Genomic DNA, 11,959 nt, shown 5'->3' with positions numbered 1-11,959 from the left:
TATTATTTCTCGCTCGAATCTAAGGTAAGAAAACTGCACCCTGTGTATATGACATGCATGATTGTTGTTGAGGTATGTGGGTTGATAAATGTGGACATTGATTGCATATTAAATGCTAGCGAATATTGTTTACTTGTATATGGTACTGACTAGTCAGGGATACTAACCTAAGAGTCAGAAATGGCATAAGCGTCCTGAACGCAGGGCCGAATGAAGATTAGATCTAATCGATATCAGCACTGAATGACTCTATGGCATTAACGCTGGACCGACCCTAAGGTCGATGACTCTTATAAGTGCTTGGCTAGTCTAGGACAAGTTACTGAAAGCCAGGGCCTAAGGCCTAGGTGACTGCTTGCCACATGGCTAGGGAACAGTGTTCCATAGTTATGACTCTAGAGTCATGAGGAAGGTTATGTTGGTGACTAGTAAGCATGCACCTATCCTGTTTAAGCTAGTGAAAGGCTCACTTATCTGTTAAGCCCCGGTGACCCTATCGTCACATGGCTAAAGGAAGTTGTACCCATCTTAGTGACTTTTGCGACTGTCACTTACCTATTTTGGACTGATAGTCCTGAATGATTATTACGATCATTGTTGATATTATGTCATGCTATATTTTGTTTTCTTGATGGGCCTTGGCTCATGGGTGCTATGTGGTGCAGGTAAAGGGAAAGAAAAGCTCACCCAGCCTTAAGTGGAGAGCTTAGGTGGTGATGTGTACATATGCGGTCGCTTGACCGCCACGGCCAAGGAGTTCTCAGAGGAACTAGGGGGTTTACCCTATTTTTGCCGCTTAGGATGGCGGGTTTATAAATTTGAAACAGTAATGACCATTTTGAGTTGTAAATGTTTTTGATGGGCCCATGAACAATTTTATGTACTTAATAAAATATATCCTTTCCTTTTTATTGGTTTTTCACCTTAGCCTGTTAATAACACTTAGAAGCACGTTTTAACCAAAGGACTCGGGTAGCGAGTCAAATTTCCGGTTCACCATAACGGTTCTGGAGTAACCAGGGCGTTACATTAAAACTATTGAGAATTGTAACTATCACTTGTACCCTGTTTATGGGATCCCATGTCTTAAACATCCATTTTAATGAAAATTAACCATTTATGTTCAAAATATTTTAACCCTAATCTGATGTTTGACCTTAGGATCACATTTTTATTCAAATGACTTGATTAGCAAGTCTTGCACTATTTCAACTACACAGTGTAACGGTTTTGGTTATCTAGGGCGTTACACTTTGATCTAACAATTGCCTCAAAAAATATAGTAATAAGAAAAACATCAAGCACCAAAGGTAACCATTCACCTCTTGGTATATAAAATGAACACCAAGCAAGGTACCTGGAAACCATTAAAACATTACTAAAAAAAACCTTAGTAAAAATAGACAAAACATAACATATAAACTATTCAAATTTTGTATTATTAAGAGCATTACAACAAAACTAACGAAAAGCAAATGCAAACAACAAATAAAGAACACAAAAAAGATCAAAAGATATATAAAATAGTCTTAAGTAACCAAGGTCTTACAATAGTAGCAATTTAACATGGACAAGTATCCAACTAACTATTGATCATTATTTCCAAAAGTCAAATATCATTTCCAAAAGCTAAACTGGTCTAGAATATAGACAAAAAAAAAAGAGTCAAATATCCTTTCCTAAAGCTTCCTAAATAACCTATGCAACAGTCTTAAGTAAACCTATGCATCTATCTTCCTGCTCTTCTGCCTCCTATCCAAAAGCTTCTGACCTCACTCATCGCTTGTCAAATATCCATCTTCTTGTTTCTTCTTCCCATGAAAATACAAGCTAACAACAATGTCTTGGCGAAGCAACTAAGCATCAAGTTCTTTTGGCATCTCATTATCCTTTCCAAGAATTAATTGCTCAGCAATATAAGTTGTAAAATCCCCACAGTCGCTGCAATATTGCAAACACAAATAAAAACTAAGAACATAAAAACAAAACTAGAAACAAACAAGATAAACATACTTAAAAAAAAAACTCACCACTCAACTTGTTGAGGAAGGCCTCTAGCAATAGTCAATTGCAAACCATCATTCTCTGCGACATCATAAGGACTAAGATCAATATTTATATCAGGACGATCATAAAAACCAATCTTTTCCAATAGAACAGGAAGCATTGCAACAAATGCTTCAATTACAGGTAAACTCAAATTTTCATGCCTCGCCCCGACATAGAATCATAAACAATGAACAACCTCCACTTTATATCAAAATGCAGCAAAAGTCAATGAGCAAGATCCTTCACATTAACAAGCATAAGAACATGATCAAGTAGATTTCAGTGAGTGTTGCAAAACAATGATTCACCCCTCATAATCTTCAAAGGAACACAACTGTCATCAATGTTAAATGTAACACTGCCTGATTTCTTAAACTTCTCATACATGAACACAATATTTTGGCCAAAACAACTATTAGTAATAGAGACTCTCCTCTTCAAACCTTTGCACAACTTAACCTTTCTCCTCAAACAATACATCATGACATTAATATGTTGTATTTTAAAAAATAAATGCTGATAAGAAAAACTATGAAGAAACATGTTACCACTTACAACATAACAGATTTGAAAAACAAAGGGTAACCAATTACCATTAGCTACACAACAAATTCTAAAGTTTGGGTAACAAGTTACCATCAGCTAAATATCAAAATTATACATTTGGGTAACCAATTACACAGAGCATTGCAACACAAAAAATGACTATGGTAACTATTTACCCCAGCTAAACTACTACAGTATACATTTGGGTAACCAGTTACACAGAGCATTGCAACACAAAAAATGACTTGAGAACTAGTTACCCCATCACAACATAATATAGAATTGAACTACATCAATGTAATATATTTTTTAAAAAATTGAAAAATAATAAATATAATATAAAAGGAAAGAAACTCACTGATGAATCAACAAACTGCCCAGGATAATACAAACGGTAGAATCAAGTCTTCTCATCAATAAAAATGAAAGTGAAATCGATTGATGATTCAACCTTGTTATCATCATATTTCTTAAACCTAAAATAAAAATAAACTTAACAATTTTTAAAAAATAAAACAAACAATTTCAACAAAGTAAAAATAAAAAATAAAAAAACAAATTGTACATACTTGTTATTGTGCTTGACTTTAGTTTCAATCCAACTATGAAACTCAGAAGCGTGTTCTTCAGTGTGATTATGACCAAGATCATTAGAAAAATGACATATATTATCCAATACAGTCTTATTTCTTTTTTGTTTACCTTCTTCTTCAGAAGATCCAAACTTTGTCATGAAATGAGACTTGACCACAGCACTAGGCTTCGCCTCTCTTTTCTTAGGAAAAATAGCCACAAGATCAACTACCCTTAAAGAATCATAAACAACAATCAATCAATTACTTTTATCATCTACATAACTACTCTCTTTTAATGGTCTCCCAGCATACTCATTTATAACCTTCCACATTTCATTTGACACATGAAATGTAGGAGTTGAGCATAGCAATGAGACTTCTTTAGATTGACTCTGCAAAAACAAAAGAGAAAGAAACATATAGTTTATAACAAATATAAAAAAACAAACTACTTACTTATACAATATATGATTAAAACAATATATCTTAATAGGAGTAACAAAATCTGAAGCAGTCTTCACAGAATGCTCCAAATCAGCCCCCCAACTTTTCTCCAACTTCAACATCTTGGTACCCTCCCACACAAACATCATCAAAATAATCCTAAAGAAAGGAATAAAATATTTAAACAAGATAGACAACATATATTATACAAAAAGGCAATTACACAAGAAACTGGTTACCTACGAAACATGGTCAAAGTCCATTTGATTTTGTGAATCTAAATCTCCCCCATTAGTTTTGACAGACACAACAGTCTTAATATCTTCAAGCAAACTGATCACTATAGCAAAATCAGCTTCAAAAAATTTCTTCAAAGAACCAACTTCACCAAGAATCAACTTTTGGGAAGCTTGGACTTCAATCAGCTTTACATGTAACTCCTTGATTTGACCTTGAAACTCCTTGTTATAATGATCCTACATACAACTAAACAAGAAGACAAAAAAATTAAAACAGAATCATATATACAAATTGTTTTAAAAAAAATTAAAAAATGAAAAATAAAAAAAACAAACCTCCAGACTCTTCTTTGGCAAAAAAAGTCCAGACCTCAACAAAAGCATCTTCGATAGTGGAATGTCCTTATCTATAGGTGGTGTTGTTGGGAAGAATACACTTTCAAATGTTACATTTTTCAAAATACCCAATTTCTTTTCCTCCACATTAGGAACGACAATATTGGCATCAAACTGCATTAAATTAAAAAAAAAAAACTAAGAGAATCAAATAAAAAGAACATAAATAGTAACAACATGCTTCAATAATTAAATATGAAATACAAAAAAAATGACAAGTAACCAGTTACTTACAAATATAATAGATACAAAAATACAACACAAAACAAAAGAGGAAAAAAATTACCTTCTCATCTATAAATACTTTCTCAAGAACTTCTTGATAACTCACATTATCCTAGCTATGCCAATTCAATATCCTTGGAAATGAAGAATCAATCCTTCGACATAAAGACGATGAACAAATTGGAAGTGTCTCGTAAATCCATATAAGAAATGCAAGAGGAAAACCAAAACATTTGTAACTCCAATTATAAAGAGACTCATCTGTTTTTCTAGGAATATTCATATAAAGAGCATTCATCTCTTTTAAAGTTGAGCGCATATAACACCTAGTTCTTTGCCACAAAAGTTTGCATTCATCTCTTTTAAAGTTGAGCGCATCTCTTCACAATCAACCATACCAAAAAACTTATTGTCTACCCTTGTCTCATTCTGGGTCCCAAACAAAAAACCAGTCAAAAAGTGAAAAATCCTCAACTTCACAACAAGGTCATCCTCTATAGAATTAAAATTATCTAAATTAAAAAGACTACTAACTTCATTTTTTCTAACTTTGTTATTCGCTTTAACACCAGGGAAAAATTATTTCCTAAGATCTTTTTACCATCAGGAACTATACTTAAATCAACACTACCAGCACAATCTAGTCCAGTAATTAATCCAAACTCACTAATAGAAAACCTCACTACCTTATCACCAAGCTTAAACCAAAACTCAAATTCTTCCCTCATTAAAACATTATGTACAAGCTGTGCTTGTCATGCAGTACTTGGCAAATCCAAAAAATGACCAAAAGGAGTTCTTCTAAACATAGCCTTCTGCTTCTTGGTGAATACTTTTTTTCAAATCAGCTATAACCTCTTGTTTATTCCATTGCTGAACCTTACTTCCAAACCAGAACTTTGGTTTGATAATATAATGCACGGCCTGAAAAAAATAGAACACAATTACCACAAAAAGGAAAATGAAAATAAATAATAACTACAACATTAAAAAACCATACACATCCAAGGAAACCAGTTACTTTAAAAGTTAACCAGCTACATTACAACATTACAATATGTATAATACAAAAACAAATCAAAATTAAAACAAGAACACTTAAAAATCACAAATAAAAATGATTACGTAGCAGAAGTAGAAATAGACAATCACAAAAAAATAAATCAATTACATCCAAAAACTAACTAGTTACCTTGAACATTAAACAACACATGAAATGCATACACTGCTAAGGTAACCAGTTACATGTAGACTTACTAAGCTACATTAGAACCTATACAAGGCAAAAAAAATCAACTATAAAACATCAACACCTAAAAATCAAACTTAAAAATGATTGTTTACAATCATTATAAACAAAAACTCACAAAAGAAACCAATTACATACCAAAAGTAACCAGTTACCTATAAAATTACACAACACATGAAAAAGCATACACAACTACGGAAACCAATTACTTGTAAACTTAACAAACTACATTACAACCTATACAAAGAAAAAATTTCACAAATAAATGATCACTTAGCATCATTAAAAACAGACACTCTAAAAAAGGAACCAATTACTTACCAAAGTAACTGGTTACCTTAACAAATAAACAACACATTTAAAATATGAATAATCTCAAAGTAACCAGTTACCTATAACCAAAAGAAATATAAATAAACCACAATAAACAAAAATATAGAAACCAGTTACTAAGCATGTAATAATTTGTTAACTAAACAACCTACTAAGAAAAAAAAAACATTAAAACATGAAAATAAGATACTAAAATACCTGATTGTTAGTCTCATCAATAATCACAGGTCCACAGGGCTTCAATCCTCCCCCAGAACTTCGAGGAGAACGACGCAATTTTACTGACGGTCCAGCCTCATCAGTGGACTTAGAAGGGCCAGCATCCCCTCCCTTTTGAACCATTTCTACAAAAACACAAAAAAAGAATATTAAAACAACATACACGATATAACTTCTAGCTTTATAGATTTGAAGCACTGATTTCTTAACTCAATGAAAAATATGTGTATAAATTCAGTACATTACCTGAATAATGCCGATAGTTTAAGAAACACAACTATATATATTTACTAAAGTATGGTCAAGATTATTTTCGCTTGACAAACTAAAGAAATTTACAAAAAAAAAATCTAGTTGGCTAATCCTCAACCACAACAAGTTGCTTAAGCAGGAATTCTCCAAGCCAATTAAGTCAACATTTCCATCTTCTCAATCCTCAATTATTCTTGCAAATAAATAATACATAGACAACTCATGCTCATGTTAACTTTATATATATACACACACACACATAACTTATCCTCATCACATTTCACATAATAAATCATTGAGTGGAGTTTCACAAACTCGTGTGAGTTACCACACGTATTCAAAACAGTGGATGATCATCAAGGATAATCGTAACAGCCCCAAATCATGAATTTCCTAATCAAGTAACCAAGAAGAATGCAGTACCCAACCTTCAACACATGAATCGACTCCGATCAAACATTTAAATTTCAAATATGATAGAAAAATACAATACCCAAAATGAGGGGTAGGTAAACAACATACCTGAGGCTTAAACATCGATCGTCGACCGCGAGACCACCGTTCGACTCTGATCACCGCACTTGAAGACTTTTGTCCGCTTTCGTTCGCCGATGTTGCAAGGATCAGCAACCTAGAAAATGCCATAACTGCTGAAGGAGAAATCGCACAGAGAGGAGAGAGGAGAGAGAATGAGGTAAAAATGAAATTAGTAAAGTAAATATTTTAGTTAAAAAGTAATAAAAAGAAAACATAAAAACAAGTAAAAAAATGTAAAAAACTGAAAATGTAAAACTTTTGAATGAATAATAAATAAAATAATTTTTTTTTTACATAACTACCCTTCTACTTTAATAAACTCTCATTAGTAATTAAAATATGGCATAATAAGGATTTGTTACAAAAATATGGGAAAAAAACTCATAAAAGTGATTAAATTCATAAAACCCATAGAATAACTTTTTTTTTTAAAGAAGCCATATTTTTGCAAAGTTTGTTAAAAAGACCATATAAAATGTAATTTCCACACAAAAATTGGTACTTAAGTGCAACTATTAATAAATATTTGGTATTATTGCCGCCAAAATTAAAGAATTGGTACTTAGTGAAACTATTAACAAATATTTGGTATTTTTGCTGCCGGAAAAAAGAATTGGCATATAAGTGAAAGTATTTGAAAATATTTGATATTTTTGCTGCCGGAAAAAAGAATTGGCATATAAGTGAAAGTATTTGAAAATATTTTGTATTTTTGCCACCATTATCCCTATTATTTATTACATGAAAATTTGAAATTTCGCCAATAAAATTAAATAAAATATTTTGTCAAAAAAAATATTAAAAAAAATGTATTAATTAGGGTTTATATTTTTTTGGAGCCTGTGTTTTGTTGTATTACTTGTCTGTATTTTGTGCTTTGACAAATTTTTTTAACCCAGTGTTTTGTAAAATAATTCAAATAGACTCATAAATTCAATTTTGATGAATAAAAAATTGAATATAACAACATAGTTGTTAGATAGAATGAATTTTTTTTTTTTTTCTGAATTGTGTAGTTTGATGAATTATTTGTGATTTTAGTTCAGGAAACTTTGACCAAAATCGGGTTTAAAGTTCTATTTGGACTATTTTATAAAACACATGATCCAAAAAGTAATTTGTCAAAATACAAGATTCAAACAGGTAATGGAACAAATCACAGAGTCAACAAAAAAAATATTACTACAAAACCTCCCATTTGTGTCAGTCAAACGTGTCAGTCAAAGTCATTGACTGACGCGGTTGACTCAGTTTGAGCATTTGCGTCATTTATAAGACTAACGCTGTTAAAAATTTCATTTGTGTCAATTTGTAGCTAATGCAAACAAGTGCATTTGTGTCAGTGCAAAACCGACACAAATGCACTTGTTTGCGTCAGCTACAAACTAACACAAATGCTATTTTTAACAGCGTCAGTCTTATAAATGACGCAAATGTCTTTTTATTTGGTGGTGGGTCTCTTTCTCTCATTTTTTTTTCCTTTCTAATATATTTTCCATTGTAGGTGGTGGTCATGGTTATAGCTTAAGATTAGGGTGGTGGTGGTGGGTCCTCGGTGGAGGCAATTAGTGGAGAAATTTTTCTGTTTTGTTTGATTTTTGTTTGTGTAAACTCTTGATATTTGAAAAAAAAATGTAAAAATTATGAAGTATTGAGACTTGTAATATCTATGATAATATCTTATTTTTGTATAAATTGTCATTTGCTTAGAGTTTGTAAATTTGTTTTGTATTTTGTATTCAATCAATTTTGAGTTTGATATTGTATTTTTTATATTATAAGTTTGGTTTTGAAGTAAATAAATATAGTTTTGTTTGGTGGTGGTTTTTTAAAATATTTTATTTTATTTTATTTTTTTTAATATATCATTTGCATCACTGCCCAACTAACCCAAACCTGACATTTGTGACAGTTCTCCACTGACGCAAATGACAGGTGTTTGCGTCAGTGAGGAACTGCCACAAATGTCAGATTTGCGTCAGCAAAGCACTGACGCAAATGACAAGTTGATTTACGTCATGTGATTTTGCGTCACTTTTAAAACTGACGCAAAAAATCAACTGTGGCAGTTGAGAATTGACGCAAATGACCATTTTGTAGTAGTGGTAAACCCTTATTATTATTAAGGTTTATACATTTTTAGACTCTATGTAATGAAGAAAAAATTGAATATAATAACACAGTTGCTAGGAAAAATTATTTTGTTTTTGTTTTAAATTGTTAGTTTTGTGAATTATTTGTAGTTTTAGCTCATAAAACTTTAACTAAAATCGAGTTTATGATTCTATTTGATCCATTTTACAAAATACAGGGTCCAAAAAGTCATTTGTCAAACTACAGAGTCCAAACAATTAGTGAGACAAAACATAGATAAAAAAAAAAAAATCTTATTATTATTATTATTATTATTATTCCTTTACTGTGAATAAAATAGTAAAAGAGGACCGGGTCTTTTACGTTGCGACTAAATGCGCATACTTGAAAGTTGAAATAAATACTTCAGGTAAAAAAATTCAATTCCCAGTGGACATTTTCGCACGTGTTGATTCCACAATCAAAAGTTACTCCATTGTTTTATGCTTTATTCGTCGATGGCTTTCCCATTTACGCACATTTTTTAATTGTACATAAATTATATAATAAAAATACAGTATATACTTTAGGAAATAACTTATAATAAAATTATTCTGATAAATTTAAAAAATTTAGAAATAAAATAATAAATGTGATATATGATAGAGCATTATCGATTTTGTTTATATATGTAAAAGGTTGATTGATTTATTTTTTAGAAGAATAATTGGTGGAGTTTAATATTTCCATGTATGTAGAATTTTATTAGTTTAAATTTTGTAGTTGCAATTAATTAACACATTATCATGTATATATATATTTTTTGTATAATGCGCAAGTATTCCTAACATTACTTATTAGTACTCTTGTCTCTCATAACTACTTTTTTTTTAATAAAAACAGAATATAAACAAGCCTAATCAAACTAACTTATAAAGGAAAAGAAATATCCAAGATGATTAACTTTGATCGAGTAACAATTCAACCACCAGAGTTTAATTTTGATTATTGGGCACCACACAATTGTTGTTGCCATTTTAAGTTTTCGTTTATATAAATACAGTTCACTTTTGACAATTTAATATACCGCATCAAAGAATATTGTGATAATATATTTATACAAATATTAATGCTGAATTCATTTTTTAATGCAAAATATATTTAATTTAACATAATAGCAAATTATTATTTAGGATAAGTGTCTAACCTATTCCTCCTATACAAATGTCGTAGAGTAATAAATAATATAAGTCGTATAAATTTTCCAACACGTTTCATGACATTAATCAGTACTGCTAGTACTATCCTCAACTTGTCTACATGATATGTCTTTGTAAAACCCACCGTCCATTCTCTGACAATTATTATATCATTGTTTATATTAATGAACTATTATTTCCAAATTGGATGATGAAACTGGTCTTAGCTTTGACCATGGAAAATTTTGACCTTCCCCACCATCATCTCAGAAAACAATCCAAGCCACTAAATTAATTGAAAGTCCACCTCCAGCAGGAGAGAGAAAAAAGTTAATATAGTTTTATTATTATTTTATTTTGACCTGTGGAAAGTCTTGACTTTCTTGTAAAGCTTCTTCTAACACTATATTCTTCAATTATCTCAATAAACATCTCCACAGCGCTGACAATATATATATATATATATATATATTTATTTATATGTATCCCTCATCATTCCCCACTTCTTTATCTCGTGATATTTGTAGCTAACAACAAACCACTTCTTTTAGCCCTAGAAAGTGGACAGAGAGTTCTTTTTAAAAGAGAAGAAGAAAAAAATGAGTTATGACTCGGAAGAGAGCAGACCCAACTCGGCTCCTGCTACGAAGTACAAGGGGATACGAAGAAGGAAGTGGGGCAAATGGGTATCCGAAATCAGAGTTCCAGGCACCCAAAGCCGACTCTGGTTAGGCTCCTACGCGACTGCAGAGGCAGCGGCGGTGGCCCACGACGTTGCGTTTTACTGTCTTCGAAGACCCTTAACGTCGGAGGGTCTCAACTTCCCTATGATGCTGCCGGCAGCTGGTCTTCCGGGGAACATGTCACCGAGGTCAGTGCAGAAGGCGGCTTCCGACGCCGGCATGGCAATCGACGCCCAGGTTCAGTTGCCGTCGTCAGCAGGGAATTCGCCTGGGACAGAACAGAAAGTGACGAGTGGAGTTCAAAACGGTGCGTTTTGTAGCACGGATCAGACTCTGCTTTGGGGCGACGTGGGAGCAAGCTCTGGGACGTGGGAAGGGTGCGAGGTGGAACTGGGACCCGATGCAGAGGCCTTGAGCATTTCTATTGAAGATTATCTCTAATAATATAATATGATAGAACTAATTTTGGGTCTTTTGTAGGACCCTTGCTTGCATACTTATTTGTATATACCCAGAAAGAAAATCACCAACTATGGAAGAGTGATACTTTTTACTAGTTTTTTAGCCAATGATAATAAATATAATGCAGACATTATTTGTGTTTTTGCATATATTACCATTTAGTTAGTGATTTTAAATCTTAACCATTTGGATGAGATGAAGGAAGATGACTTATGTTAATGATTATAAGAAGAAAAGAAAATATCAACAAAAACATTTTCCCCACCACTGTTCCAAATTAATTAATTCTCAAGTTTTATATTCTTATTTCAATTATTAATTATGTCACACTATTTAGTTAAAGTAATGGTAATATAATTTAAAAATGTGACAAGTGGTGATGATGTGATTATTTCGAGACAAAAAAAAATTATACATATTATTCACATTTTGATACGTAAGAACGATAAGTTTAGTATGCTAATACTGGAAACACCTT

The 11,959-nt window shown here is 31.8% G+C and overlaps 1 protein-coding gene across 1 annotated transcript; it reads left to right on the top strand.

The window, feature by feature from the left end:
* Positions 1-10,833: 10,833 nt before the first annotated feature.
* LOC133803501 (ethylene-responsive transcription factor ERF020-like) lies at positions 10,834-11,745 on the top strand. The gene has a single exon (XM_062241566.1). The coding sequence runs from the start codon at positions 10,936-10,938 to the stop codon at positions 11,458-11,460; it is 525 nt and encodes a 174-aa protein (XP_062097550.1). The 5' UTR covers positions 10,834-10,935; the 3' UTR covers positions 11,461-11,745.
* Positions 11,746-11,959: the final 214 nt, after the last annotated feature.

This window comes from Humulus lupulus, chromosome X, assembly GCF_963169125.1.
Source record: "Humulus lupulus chromosome X, drHumLupu1.1, whole genome shotgun sequence".
Classification (NCBI taxonomy): Eukaryota; Viridiplantae; Streptophyta; class Magnoliopsida; order Rosales; family Cannabaceae; genus Humulus; species Humulus lupulus.
This window is presented reverse-complemented; position numbering and strand designations above follow the sequence as displayed.